At 42.2% G+C, this 15,447-nt stretch overlaps 1 protein-coding gene across 1 annotated transcript in view; it reads right to left on the bottom strand.

The window, feature by feature from the left end:
- The window catches only part of LOC309548144 (uncharacterized protein), a gene marked incomplete at its 5' end in the record, with an annotated part of 250,508 nt that overhangs the window by 34,757 nt on the left and 200,304 nt on the right, over positions 1 to 15,447 (bottom strand). Inside the window, one exon of the mRNA XM_082248108.1 lies at positions 14,987 to 15,058. Coding sequence (XP_082104234.1) covers positions 14,987 to 15,058 — 72 coding nt within the window. The remainder of the gene's footprint in view (positions 1 to 14,986; positions 15,059 to 15,447) is intronic.

The following is a 15,447-nucleotide window of genomic DNA, read 5'->3' as shown; positions in this document are numbered from 1 at the left end:
CGAATGGGCACGCGCGTGCCTCTGGCAAAGCAAATGCACCTCTGACAATGCACGCGCACCCCCCACTTGCGGTCCCCTCGAAGCAACGTACAGCTACGTCTTTTCGCGGAACAGAGCCAACCTGCTGCAGTATATGTACTGCTGGTGGTCGGCAAGTGGTTAGAGCAATCTACTGAGCTGTCCAGAACCACCTCTGGAGGGAGTCTATTCCACATTTTCACAGCTCTTACTGTGAAGAAACCTTTTCCATATTTGGAGATGAAATCTCTTTTTCTCTAGACGTAAAGAGTTTGTCCTCTGTGATGATCTTAAATTGAATAACTCAACACAAGTTCACTTTTAAAAGTTAACTGGTGAATTTGGCCTTAACAAGTGTTCTGGCATCAGCTAAAAAATATGATCATAATAATGATGATACTACTACTTTTACATATAATAGTGATACACTAAAGAAATAAAACACTAACTATCAAGCCTTCAAACTTATGACTGATACTAATGTGTATGGTGGGGGTGTAGCTTGGCAAACAGAGGAGATGACGGCATAATAAAGTGACACTAAACAATATCCTCATCTAAAAATAATCTATACACATCTACTTCTTAAAGCCCTGTAATCTATTTTTCATGATATAATTTCCTTCTGTGTTTTCCATCCCCTTGTAATGTTCTCCAATAAGCTCCAATACCTCCCCTATCCCCCCTCCACTTTCATCTGTTTAGCGTCACTTTAAGTCAGCTCCCACGCCACAAAGGGAGAATATAAGAATCTGCAGAACAATGCTGCTGTGGGGGAGATTGGCAAGGCTGCTCCAGCCACAAAGGCTCCTAAAGAGCCCTTATTCCAGGCAAACAGGAATACACCAGAGAATTTTCCATTTGCAGAAATACAGGGCCTCAGGAGAGGACCACCAGCTCTTCCCCGTGTCCTCCAAAGCCGACTACAACAGCCCACCCTCTCCAGCTTCCTATCCTGGTGAACAGCCCCTGCTGTCCATTGATATCAAATCTAAAGGCCCGTACACACGATAAGAAAATCTGTAGGGAAAGTTTGTCAGACGACCGATCTGGCGATTTTCAGATTGTTAGTATGGTGCTTTCGACAGCCGACTCCGACTTTTCGGCTGAGAAAATCCTGATGTGCAGGCTATAAAATTTTTGTTGTCCGTAATACAACGTCCAATGTTCGTCTCATTAGTAAAGATTTCGATGGAAAAAAATCTTAAGAGCAAGACTAGGCATGCTCAGAGAGAAAGAACACATACAAAGCAATCCAACACATGACATCACTTCTGAAGTATAATTCTGTTGTACGGGAAAATTCGTATGAAAATAACCTCTTCGCTTTCCACATCAGACTAGCATGCCACAAAAAACGGACGACAGATCGTTCGATAATCTGATCGTGTGTACGGGGATTAATTTATTGGTTGTCATAACAGAGCTGTGGGATGACTTGCAGGTAATGAAGACCAAAATGAATGAAACGGTACAAGCAGAAAATAAATGAGACCTGGCCATTTCATCACCACAGCAAACATCTGATGCCCAATAAAAACAGATAAATTGATGACATTGAAGATTTCAATAATCACGTCAGGAAACGTAGTATTAGGTCCCTCTGACGGTTTTACAGGAACAACTGAAACCTGCCATTTGGTCCATATCTAACAACCTGCTCCCTGCAAAATCACCAATAAATTCAATAGAATCCACGGTCCCCTGAGACCCAGGGGCCTGTCTAATTACTACACACCCCCACCCTCAGCCACCTGAGAAAAGAGCTGTCTCCCAAGCTTTCTCCTACAGGAAGAGATCCTTAAACGGGTAAGAAAAAAAAAATCCATTATCTTTATCAGAATTCATGTAAATCTTTCCAGGACCTCTCTCTAATCACCCTACAAAATAGGAAAGCCCTGAGACCACCCTATTATGAGAGAGGTTTTTTCATGCACGTGGCATTTTCCCTTTTGCCTCTCATGACCTGACCACACCAATCTGATTGCATACAAGAAACAGATCTACCAGAGTGGTATGACAATTTATTTCAGCATCTTTTTCAACCTGCTGGTACTCCTGGTGGTTCTCCTGACGAGGCCTCACCTTGACGAGGAAGATGGCTTGCTCAACCCGCTAGAGGGAAACCACGATAGCTGAGAACACCTTCGTCCCAGCTCTAGTGTACACACCAACTTCAGCAAAAAGGCATTTCTGGCTTCGATCCTCCAATCATGCGCATATAAACATGCTGTTTTTTTCCTAAACATGATTGCGTATTCTTTGCAAAACTAACTTTCATCACTAAGCTAAGGGAAAATCCCCTTACAAAGTGAACAGCATATTTAGTAAATAAACCACCATGAAAAAAACCTTCTCCTTTAAATTGTCTTCCAACACCAAAATGTATTTGTGGATAAGAATACCAACCAATTCTTTGGACTTATTCATAGAAGCAATTAAATTGTATCTACCTTCTTGGAATGACATGAACTGGTTTTGGAGATTGGCTATCGTCAAGATAAACATCCTTCCTTCTAATATACCCGATGAAAACAATACCAATTTGCCTAAACTCTTTGAAGGAAATCCAGGCCCTCTGTATTATTTGTATCTGGCGTAACGCCACTACCAGACTCAAGTATTCTTTCATTAATGCTTTGTATTGTGTATAATTGACTGGAACTGCCCTGCTGCCCAGGAAGATTGGGTTAGCAATCTCCCCTGCTTCAAGACACTCATGAAATCTTTTACAAACCTGTAAATAAAATAAGCTTTAGACAATTTAGGGCCTCCTACTTTCTTTTGGAATACCACAGATTTTTGCACCTGGTAACACTAGACCAGGGCCGGACTGGCCTATCGGGATACCGGGATATTTCCCGGTGGGCCGCCGGCCCTGGGGCCGCTTTAAGCATTGGGGCCGGGCCGGCCGCTGTGATGATGGCCGCTGCAGCCCCGCCCCCGGCCCCCGCTGCGCTCCAGTCTCCAGACAGAGAGTGACAAACGGTCCATCCGATTACACGTCAGCCGCTGTGAGCGGCATCCGCATGACGTCACGGGCGGCTGTGCCTGCAAGGCGGGGAGGAACTGACTAGCTGTGACTGTGCCGATCCCTCCCACTGTCCCGACACAAAAAACAGGCTGTGACGTCACGCGCGCCACGCCAGCAGCATGTGATCGCAGGTGAGGCGAGACTGAAGAGTGAAGAAGAGTCTGAGAGTGAGACAGAGAGACTGTCACTGAATGAGCGGCTGCGTGCGGATGCGGAGCAGATGAGAGAGACGGCCAGAAAGAGTAAATGGGCTGGGGCCGGGGGGGGGGGACCTCTCTTGCATAGTAAATGGGCTGGGGCCGGGGGGGGGGGACTTCTCTTACATAGTAAATGGGCTGAGGGGGACTTCTTTTACATAGTAAATGGGCTGAGGGGGACTTCTCTTACATAGTAAATGGGCTGGGGCCGGGGGGGGGGACTTCTCTTACATAGTAAATGGGCTGAGGGGGACTTCTCTTACATAGTAAATGGGCTGAGGGGGACTTCTCTTACATAGTAAATGGGCTGAGGGGGACTTCTCTTACATAGTAAATGGGCTGAGGGGGACCTCGTCCTCTTGCATTTGGGGGGGAGAATCCGCATATAGGGCCCCTACTACAATGCTAACCTACCCCCTCCCCCTAATACAATGCTGACCCGCCCCCCTCATACAATGCTTGTCTGCCACCCCCCCTGGGGCCCCCTCCCCCTAATACAATGCTGACCCCCCCCCCAAATTTAGGGGGGAGAGGGGGAAACAGCATTGTATTAGGGGGAGGGGGCCGGGGGGGGTCATCATTTATTAGGGGGGCTAGCATTGTATTAGAAGAAGGGGGCTGGGGGGGACAGCATTGTATTAGGGGGGGTCAGGTATATTAGGGGGGTATAAGGGAGATCAGCAGTGCATTAGGGGGAAGGGGCCAGGGAGAACAGCATTATATTAGGGGGAGGGGGGTTAACATTGTATTAGGAGAAGGGGGCTGGGGGGGGAAACAGCATTGTATTAAGGGGGGTCAGGTGTATTAGGGGGATAGAAGGGGGGTCAGCATTGTATTAGGAGGAGAGGCCTGGGGGAGGGGGCTGCATTGTATTAGGGGGAGGGGGATCAGCATTGTATTAGGGCCCCTAATACAATGCTGATCCCCTCCCCCTAATACAATGCAGTTCCCGGCCCTCTCCCACTAATACAATGCAGCCCCCCCGGCATTCTCCCCCTAATACAGGGGTGGGGAACCTGTGGCCCGCACGATCTTTGCGTCCGCCCCCCCCCCCTCCATGCCGCTGAGCCTGTGTAGCTGTCAGGTGCCGATGGCTCAGTCCTGACAGTGTGAGTCACAGAAAAGCTTCAGAAAAGGGTCCACTCATTTGTGTGACAATAGCGAATTAAAAATTCGCTATTGTCACATGGATCCCCCTCCTAGCTAATCAGGAAGCGGGTCCGAGACCCGCTTCCAGATTGGCCGAAAGGCGAACTCATGCCATTGGTCGAGGAGGAGGCGGGAGGACTCGAGGAGAAGCCGCCGCTGCAGATAAGTGCACTAGCTTTCTGCATTGAAAAGGGGCACGCTGTGGTCTCTCTGCATTGAAAGGGGGCACGTTGTGGTCAGTCTGCATTGAAAGGGGGCACGCTGTGGTCTCTCTGCATTGAAAGGGGGCACGTTGTGGTCAGTCTGCATTGAAAGGGGGCACGCTGTGGTCAGTCTGCATTGAAAGGGGGCACGCTGTGGTCAGTCTGCATTGAAAGGGGACACGCTGTGGTCAGTCTGCATTGAAAGGGGGCACACTGTGGTCAGTCTGCATTGAAAGGGGGCACGCTGTGGTCAGTCTGCATTGGAAGGGGGCACGCTGTGGTCAGTCTGCATTGAAAGGGGGCAATGCTGTGGTCTCTCTGCATTGAAAGGGGGCACGCTGTGATCAGTCTGCATTGAAAGGGGGCACGCTGTGGTCAGTCTGCATTGAAAGGGGGCACGCTGTGGTCAGTCTGCATTGAAAGGGGGCACGCTGTGGTCAGTCTGCATTGAAAGGGGGCACGCTGTGGTCAGTCTGAATTGACGGGGCACGCAATGCATGATTTTACTTTTTATGAACAAGAAATCAACGTTGTGCTGGTGTGATGACGCAATGCTATGGGGCTGGTATGTAATTTTTTCCAGGGCTGGTTTTCATACCCAGTCCGGCCCTGCACTAGACCTTTCTAACTTGAACTTAAAATTCCATACCCAAAGGTTTTATCACCAAAGAGAAGTTTCTGCAGAGAACTGAAATCAAAATATCAGTTCATCGTTTATTCTATGCATATTAAACTGACATAAGTGTGATTTTGATCCCATTTTTTAGGCTTGGCTTTATTAAGCTGCTGTTGATCGTTCAGCCTAATTCTAGTCAATATCTTTAGGATGGAACTCTCCTGTTATTCTGAGCCTATTTAAAACTACTCTACTTTATTTTTTGTGGGTCATGCATCCTGAATAATCTGATGGTATTTGGTTGTAAATGTAAACCCTGCTCACTAGCAAGAAAGGGCTCCATTAACGCAAAGTTTCAGGAATTGTCCTTAAACTCTTTTCAAGGTGGTACAGAGCCCCCCCCCCCCCAAAAAAAATAAATAAATAAATAAAATAAAATAAAACCTATCACAGTTGTTTCCTGGAGGTGTCAGATAGATGTTGGCAATGTGGCATTGGTCTATAATCCCTATTTGGTGAGACTGCCCAATGTTCAGCCCTACATTGGGGCAGTCTTGCAAAAAACCCTCCTCCACTACTTTTCCACATTAAAAGGCTATTCTTCAAACCCTTCAATTGAATCTCAATCTATTAAGAAACCACTATAGCTTTTGCTGCAATTGTTACATAGTTAGTGAGGTTGAAAAAAGGCATCAGTCCATCCAGTTCAACCTATGATGTGTGTGTGTGTTTACTGTTAACCGTACATTGTATACCCCTGTATGTTGTGGTCTTTAACCGCGCTAGCGGTAAACCCGAGCGTGACTCGGGGTAGGAATTTTCTGCTATTATCGGTATCCCCGAGTCACGCTCGGGGTGAATGGCAGAGCTATGCAGACAGCGCAGCGGTGTTCTCTTACCTTATCCTGGCAATCCAGCGATGAGCTCTCATTGCTGTGACCGCCAGCCGAGATCTCCGCCGCTCGTCTGTCGGTAGGAGGACTTCCTAGTTCCATTCCCTGCAGCAGCAATGCTGCATGGGAGCGGAACTAGGGAGGGAAATTAAAAAAAAAAAAAAAAACGTTGCACAAAACACATAACACATTTTATATAATAATTATATATATAATTATATTATTGATTCGATTATAATTCATGCGTATATATATACACACACACACACACACACACACATATATATATATATATATATATATATATATATACACACACATATATATATATATATATATATATATATATATACACACACACACACATATATATATATATATATATATATATATATATATATATATACACACACATATATATATAATATATAAAGCATGAATTATAATCTAATCAATGAAAAGAATTGTACCGCTTTTGGTACAGAATTCCTGACAGAATCATACCGCCAGGGAGGTTAAGGTGCCCATCTAATAGTTTTTTAACTATTGTATTAATAGAGCTTTACTAATTACTGATTATTACATAACTTATATTGAAAAAAATATCGACTTCTCTTGTTTTCACGATTCTGTTTTTAATTTGTTCAACCTTTCTGTAAAACCTTAATAAATAAAGATTGGAAGAAAAAAAGCAATATCATAGCCTCTTGTTGTGTAAGTGTATTTAGCGAGGTCATGTCTCTCTTGCCCTAATTAGATATCACACTCTGTACTGTATTGCAGATTATAGGCAAATTCTAGGTCACAGAGGAATTCCATGACCATGTAAGGAAAAGGCTGCAAGACTTAATATCTATATAGGTATTTGAACTCTGAAACTTAGGCGTGTTTTCCTGTGACTTATTCTAGTGTAATAGGTGGACATGGGTGTGTGCAATAGATGTTTGTTACTATGGACACAAACATCTGCATTGCAACTATCTATATTCCAGCTGTGACTTTTTTTTAAATATTAGGAAATTATAGGTTAAACTTCACTGCTAAGGCCATCCAGGTACATGTTTTCATTTAGTTTAAGCTTAAAAATAACTTGACATTTGAGGCTGAACAAACTGAAAAAAAATGAGTAATTGCACTTATGTATTGATTTTCTCTGAGCCGCTCTGAGCAAAGAGCCGTCACTGTCATTTACCGCTGTCTGCTCTGCCCCTCCACTGCTCATTGGAGCGCTGGGCTGGGAGGGGGTGGGAGCAGCTGGCTCAGGGTCTCAGCAGCGCGGTGAGAGGATTAGCCAGTGTTCTGCTGAAAACTCCAACTTGCCAAATTCTCCAACGACGTTACTTCCGGTGAGTGTACACCAGGAATAATTGAAGATTTCGACCACTTGGTGTTTTCACACAACACTGGCAGATGCTATACACTCTGGTAGAGGCTATAATTAGTGCAGATTGTTAGTACGCCCGCTAGTAACCAAAAACATGGCCGCCTCCAAGGCGCCAACAACTAGCAGACTAACAATCTGCACGAATTATAGCATCTATCAGAGTATATAGGCTGCTGGTGTTGTGTGAAAACACCAAGTGGTCGAAATCTCCAATTATTCCTGGTGTACACTCACCAGAAGTAATGTCGTTGGAGAATTCGGTAAGTTGGAGTTTTCGGCAGAACACCGGGTGCCGGTCAGGGTGGATCCTGACCAAATGGTCACGATATATCCTCAGCCTAGACCAGCTCTGTGATGTCAGCTGACAGCGGCCCCATAGTTGGCTGAAAAAAGGTCAAGAAGTGCAGAACGAACTGCACTCCTGTGATGCACAGGAGAAGTACAGCCAAACAAGCTTTGGCTGTACTTCTTTAAAAAGAGCCGCAGCTCTGAGTGATCTTTACTAACATGAATGAACAAGAAGCACTGATCATTCATTCATAATAGTGACAGCTTAACTCTGTCCCTCCCCCCACAGGAACGCCCATAATTTGGGCTTCAAAAGAGGATGGAGCTACAGCCAGCATTTATAGGTGCATTTTTGGGACAATTGCTTCAGGCTGTTCTCAAACAAAGTGGGATCTGGTCTGTTACAAGATGAGTGTACCTCAAAACGTAGCTACTGAGTGTTTGCTGAAAGTACTTTTTCACTAGTAGGTAAAACATACTTATAGATGTACCTTTAGTTTGTGTGCCTCTGCCTATCTGTATTAAGTATATTTAACTGAACGTTCATTAATGCAAAGGCTTTTGTGAATACAGGACTATATACATGGCTTCCGAAAACAAATTATTTGTCTCGGCTGACTTCAATGTGAATCTGGGAATAATGTACATTCAGCAGTTGAAGTAGCCATAAGTATTAAAGAGTATTTAACAGTTTCCTAAAAAGTCCACAAGTATACGCTATCAAACCATCAAGGTTTTATCTTAAGAACACTGACAAAATATTTCAGGCATTTAACTATCAATCATATCCTTCGCTGGAAGAAAACAATCTCAGCCTGTGACAAGGAAGCCCAGTAATGGTCCTTTAATACATACTTGTAGCCACAGATGTCAGGCTATCTTTTTGCAGCAGGACTTTTTCATCATGTTTTGCAGCTAGGAATAATAAATTGCAGTCATAGGGATTATAGCAAATCCAGTGATTTCTTTGCTCACTGGCTCAGAAATTCTCTGGGGGTGTTTCAGGCTAGGAACTATAATTGACAGCTTTAGACTTCACTCATCCAGTTTACCTGCTGATGCAGAAATCTATCACACAAGCGAACTGACCATTATTAAACTGACACAAACTCTGGTTTAAAAAAACCCCAAAAAACAAAAATTCAAGTACGTATTCTTAACTAAAAGAAGATCTCTTCTATTACTCTGCAAAATCTCCAAATTTCTCTTTTTCTTTTTTTTTTCTGCGGTGGTCCAACGTCCTATTAGATGGTGACTACGTGCTTTCTTCGTGTCCCTCTTTTTCTCACTCCTGAGATGGACTAGGGACTATGGGATATGGACTATGGGATTTTTAGTGTGCATTACACAGTACACTGCTCATTCTAAAATATGGGACGTGAGGGAAAAAGGAAACGTTTGGGAGCTCATAGAGAAGGTTACAAGGAGGCAGAAAAACACAGTTAGAAACAAATTAATGAAAGATAGATTACACAGCCATTAGGTAGTCAGTGTGTATAAAACATGTAAAAGAACTTCATGGAACAAGCAAAACTAATCCATGATCTGCCAATGCCACAACCCTGGGACCACTACAAATCTTCTAACAGCACAATATCCACTCAATTGACTTACTCAAATAACTTTAAAGTGTTACTAATCTCACAACTGTAAAATCAGTGTCTATATACAGTAAAGCACTCCTGTTATACTCAATGTGGAACCTGAGTGGTTAATCCTCTGCATCCTCTGCAGATAAGGCTATTTGATCCTGACTCCTCTGATCCTCTCCTCCTTCCACTGTCTGCAATATATTTTCTGATAATACAGAGTCAGGGGACAGGCTGCACATGCTCAGTTTGGTGTGTATTGCTGCAGAATTTTTTTTTCCTATAAGTTCATGTGATCAGCACAGGGCCAACCAGCACTGTCCAGACAGAGGGTCAGGGGTCCTGTATCCTGATATTACAGTCAGTACAGAATGAAAACTCCTCCTACAACCTTTAACCAGACACTGATAGAAGTCATAAGACTGCTATATACTGCTGATGAGAAAAGGTATTTAGCAATGTATATTTACTAAAATAATTGCATTTCCATGTTTTGTGTACTGCGGGAAACCAGATATTGTGAATGCAGGCTCCTGGGTTTAGTAACACTTTAACTTCAGCCAAAACTTTTGTTTTAAAATTTGAACTTTAATAAAGAAAGTTTACAACCTTTGGCAGGTTTTGTTATCTGGGTTCCTGTTATGGAGATTTCGACTCCCAGAGACCACTGTTACCTTGACTGGAATTGAGGGAATTCTCAAAAACAGGGAAGCAGATTGCAAAAAAAAAAAACAAAAAAAAAAAAACCCTGGAAGCAAAAGAGCGTGTTTTTATTGCTGTCTGTCCCTAAGGTACATATTTTCAGTTTGCTTTTAATCTCAACAAGTGACAATGGGACAGGAATTGAGGCAAATCCTCCTCAATGAGGATAAAGACAACAATAAAAACCCGAACTTTCAACCCATCCCTACACTATCCAAAAAGCAGAAAAAGCTGCAGATCCACTTCAGTACTGGCCTGTAATACCAATACATTACCAGGTCATATTTCAGTTTTCAGTGCTGTCATAACTGGACTGACAATTACTCAGTCAAGCAACACTATACCCAGATAGATTTTCTAAATACCTTTTTTAAGAGACAGATAGAGCTTTCTTTTGGTGGTATTTATTAACCAGTGTTTTTTGTTTTTACTATATAAAACAAAAAAAACTAACTATTTTGTAAAAAAAAAAAGTTTCCCTTACTTTCTGTTATAAAGCGTTTTATTATAAAATGTCAAAACATTATAAACCCTGAGGCTTTATTTATTTTATTTTTTTTAGCCACAGTTTTTTGGAGTTGAAGAAAAATGCTGGCACTGAGGTGGTTAAAACATACAGCTCAATAATAGTGTACTAAATACAGCACACACAGGTCATACACAGAATTATTTGGAGTTGAAGGGGTCAATGTACAGGGCGCATACAGTGGGAGGATGGAGATTTGGTAATGAGAAGGATAATATGCAGGGTTAGGAAGGGTAGGGGGTTAACATACAGGTTATATACTGAGAGGCCGGAGTACAGATGTTTAGGGTAGGAGGCAGGTGAAAGGGTTAAAAACAATCCTTGATTTGCTCCTGATGCTGATTTGTGCTGTAATCTAGAACTTATAAAAGACTCATTCAATCATTGGTTCCTTTTTCCTCCCCCTCCTCTGCTGAGGAAGGGGATTGTTTTCCATTGTAAACACTATACTATTTACATTTGTGATTGCTGTGATTGGTCATCTCAGCGATCATATGCTACAGAGCCACTAAGATTAGCTCTGTGCATTGTATCTGTGAACCAAAATGTGTAATGATGGCTTTGTTTACAGCAATTAAAGCGAAAGTAAACCCATCCATTTACTGTACCAGTTTTCAAAAAACAGTTACATTTTTCCAGCACGTGACGGAATGTAACTGTCACATTGGTTTTGCTGTCAACTAAACTGTCAAATTATCCAGTGGCTGGTGTCATAACTGATTACATGTGCAGCATCATGGTAGTTGTAAATTCAACAGAGGCCAAGATGGCAGCTTCCTTAGCTGAATACAATACATACATTGCTTCCACTTTAACAGCCACACTGGCCGACGGAGGGTGAAATCTGTAGTGCTGTTTAAAAATAGCACTGCAGAAATAAGCATCTGCCTCTTCACTGTTTTTAGACAAGTGGCAGTACATAAGTGGTACATAAGTGGTTAAAGTGACCCTGTCACTTTGCCTATTCATTTAAAGCCCAGGCCCAATTCAGTTCTCCTCACCTTCACAGCATACACCTTTTGCTACTTTCTCTGTCCTAGCTGCCACAAGAAATCAGGAGTTGGCTGGTATCAGAGCTTACAGGAGGCCATAGTGTTTCCCCCTGTGTTCTGTAACAGTGTTTGGGTTTAGTGGTTGGCCACGAGGCCTGAGAACTGCATCATGTGAGAGGCCACATGCTTCCCCATACCCAGACGCACTGCGTATTCATCAGCGCCTGTGACTAAAGAATAAGTGGTGGTGGAGAGTTATGAAAATGTGGGTAACTAGGTTTAAATAGACCCTATCATTTTGTTTTTAGTTATCTGCTTTAGCCACATTCCAGATAGAAAATCACACATATGAGGTGAGTGGATCTGCTCACAGTCTGTGCAAGGTAATTCTCTGATAACTGCCAATATGGAATGAGGTCATGTGCTACATCTACAACCTAATTCCAAAAAAGTTGGGACACTGTGTAAAATTTACAAAAAAATAATGCAACGATTGCAAATCTCATAAATCCATATTTTATTTACAATAGAAAATAGTTATCAACTGTTTAAACTGAGAAAATGTACCATTTTAACCGCTTGCCGACTGCTCACAGTATATTTACTGCGGCACTCAGCCCCTCACAGGCAGAGCGACATAGGTCTACGTCGCTAGCCTGTGAGGCTCTGGGGAGCAAGCGCGCGCCGCCGGAGGCGCGCTCCCGCGCGGTCACGGACCCCCCCGCGCGTGTGACCGGCGGACCCGATGTCCGCCGGTCACTCGTCGATCGTAGGGGGAGAGGGAGAAAGTCAGGCGGCTTATGTAAACAAGCCACCTGTCATTCTCCCCGGTGTAGAAACACTGATCACACTGTTCTACAATGTAGGACCGTTGATCAGTGTTCCTACAGCTCAAGCCACAGCCAATCACAGTAAGAATCACGCCCCTAGGGACACACACAGCCCCTCCCTCTCAAATAAAGTTAACCCCTTCACTACTAGTGTATTTTTACAGTAACAGTGCATATGTATAGCACTGATTACTGTAGAAATGTCACTGGTAACCCCAAAAGTGTCAAAAATGTCAGTCAAGTGTCCGATCTGTCCGCCGCAATGTCGCAGTACCGCAAAAAAATCGTAGATCGCCGCCATTACGCGTTAAAAAAAAAACAACAAAAATGACGAAAATCTTTCCCTTTGTTAGTAAACGCGATAACTTTTGCGCAAACCAATAAAAATACGCTTTTTGCGATTTTTTTTACCAAACATATGTAGCATAAAACAAATTGGCCGAAAATGTTAAAAATTTTTGATTTTTACATTTTTTATTTGGGGAATTTCATATAAAAAAATGTGAAAAATATTGTTATTTTTGCAAAATTGACGCTCTTTTTTTGTTTATAGCGCATGATCAAAAAATCGCACAGGTGATCAAATACCACCAAAAGAAAGCTCTGTTTGTGGGAAAAAAGGACGTCAAATTCGTTTAGGTACAGCGCCGCACGACCGCCCAATTGTCCGTTAAAGTCACGCAGTGCCGAATCGCAAAATACCCCCTGGTCTTTTAGCAGCCAAATCCTCCAGGGCTTAAGTGGTTAAGAAAAAACATAAGGTAATTTTGAAATTGATGGCAGCAACATGTCTCAAAAAAGTTGGGACAGGGCAACAATAAGCTGGAAAAGTACGTGGAACTAACAAAGAAGAACATTTTGCAAATAGGTTATTTGGCAACAGGTCAGTAACATGATTGGGTATAGAAAGAGCACCTTAGAGAGTCAGAGTATAAAGATGGGCAGAAGTTCACCAATCCATGAAAAGCTGTGTCTAAGGCCTCATGCACACAGGACAACAGGCAACAATGCCTGACGTCTGTAAGTGTCTAAAGCTTTTACAAGCTTTTAGGAACTTTTACAGGTATCAAATTGGGCAATAATTCATTTAATTGGCCAGAATAAATAATTTTTTTTGACCATTGAAATGAATTAGATGCTTAGACGCGTTTAGCAGCTTAAAGTAACATCAAGCGTTTTTCCTGCCGAAACTCTGCTGCTTCTGGATGGACTGGCAGTGGGTTTTTTTTTCTGCCTCTAAACTTTCCTGTCACTAAACGCTGCTAAAAGCCTACAATATGTGTGCATGGACACATAGGCTAACATGAAGGTGAGTTTAGAGTCAGGAAAAAAAACACCAGACACCTCTAGGACCAGCTGTAAAAATGTCAAGAGTGCATGAGGCCTAAAAATTGTCAAACAATTTCAAAATAATTCTCAACATAAAATAGTAAAGACAACATCTACAGTACATAATATCATCAAAGGAAAAGGCCGAAATGCAATATTGAATGACTGTGATCTTTGGGTTCTCAAGTGGCACTGCCTTAAAAACAGGAATGATTCTGTGATGGACATCACTGTGTGGGCTCAGGAATACTTCCAGGAGTCACTGTCTTTGAACACAGTTTGCCCAGCCATCCAAAATGCAAGGTAAAGCTCTATCATGCAAAAAGAAGCCATATCTGAACATGACCCAGAAATGAAGCCATTTTCTCTGGGCCAAAACTCATTAAAATGGTCTGTTGCAAAGTGGAAAACTGTTCTGTGGTCAGACAAATCAAAATGTGAAATTTTTGACAACCATGGGCGCCGATTCCTCCAGACTAAAGACGTTATCAGCGCTCAGTTCCAAATATTGCATCTGAGTGGTATGGGGGTGCACATCTAGAAAGGCACTATCAATGCTGAAAGATACTGTATATCCAGGTTTGAGAGCAGCATAAGCTCAGGCAAGTATGGAACAACATTCCAATTCCAAAACTCCAGCAACTGGTCTCCTCAGTTCCCAGGCGTTTAAAGAGTGTTGTTAAAAGATGAAGGGATGTTACACTGCGGTAAACATGGCCCTGTCCCAACTTTGAGATGTGTTGCTGCCATCAATTTCAAAACGACCTTATTTTTTTATTAAAATGGTACATTTACATTAAATTTAAATGGTACATTGGAATATTTTCTCAGTTTAAAATCTTGATATGTATTCTATTTTCTATTGTGAATAAAAGATGGGTTTATGAGATTTGAAAATCATTGTATTCTGTTTTTATGTAGATTTTACTCAGCGTCCCAACATTTTTGGAATTGGAGTTGGAAGTTCATTGAAGCCCCAGACAGCTGTGTGCTTTATATGAAATTCAAAGCTTTGTTTTCTGTACCTGTAAAGCTAAACTCAATATATTAGTTTGGGCTTATGATGTTAAACAAAAAAAAAACCCTACAAAATATTTTAGCTGAGTATGCGAAATGTGATTAAAACCTCAATAAACATATTATATAAGATACTGATTAAATGTAGTTTTGTGCTGCCACCTTGTGTTCAAATGACAGATCACATGGCTCAATAAATTCAAACAGAAACTCGCTCACCTGAATTATCCTCTACAAGGCTATCCCCTTCTCTTACTTTAGAATCCATAATTAATAGCTTAACGAAATGACCTGAAAAATAAAATATATTGCGTTAAAATACAATATCTACTTTTTATGATGACCAAGAATCATGAATATATAACTATTACAGCTCATAAAACCATAAAACCTTTACCTTGAAGACTTGCACACTGAACTGTTTGATATCGTCTTGTTAAACAGTGGGGTAGTAGCTTTAGAGCTGATTTCCTTTGATTATTTATTAAAGGGTCAGTCATCCCAAAATTGAGATTTTAGTTGTAAGAGAATACTGGTGGGCTAAATCTACTTATTATCCCGACAACTGAAATATAAGTTTTAGGTGGACTCAAATCCCCAAAAGTAATAACGGGACACTCTTTACTAGCGGTACTAAAGTCCGCTTTTAATTGATACCTACAGGTAAGCGTATAATAAGG

The sequence above is a fragment of the Pelophylax lessonae genome (genome assembly GCF_965119305.1).
Source record: "Pelophylax lessonae genome assembly, chromosome: 2".
NCBI classification, from domain to species: Eukaryota; Metazoa; Chordata; class Amphibia; order Anura; family Ranidae; genus Pelophylax; species Pelophylax lessonae.
This window is presented reverse-complemented; position numbering and strand designations above follow the sequence as displayed.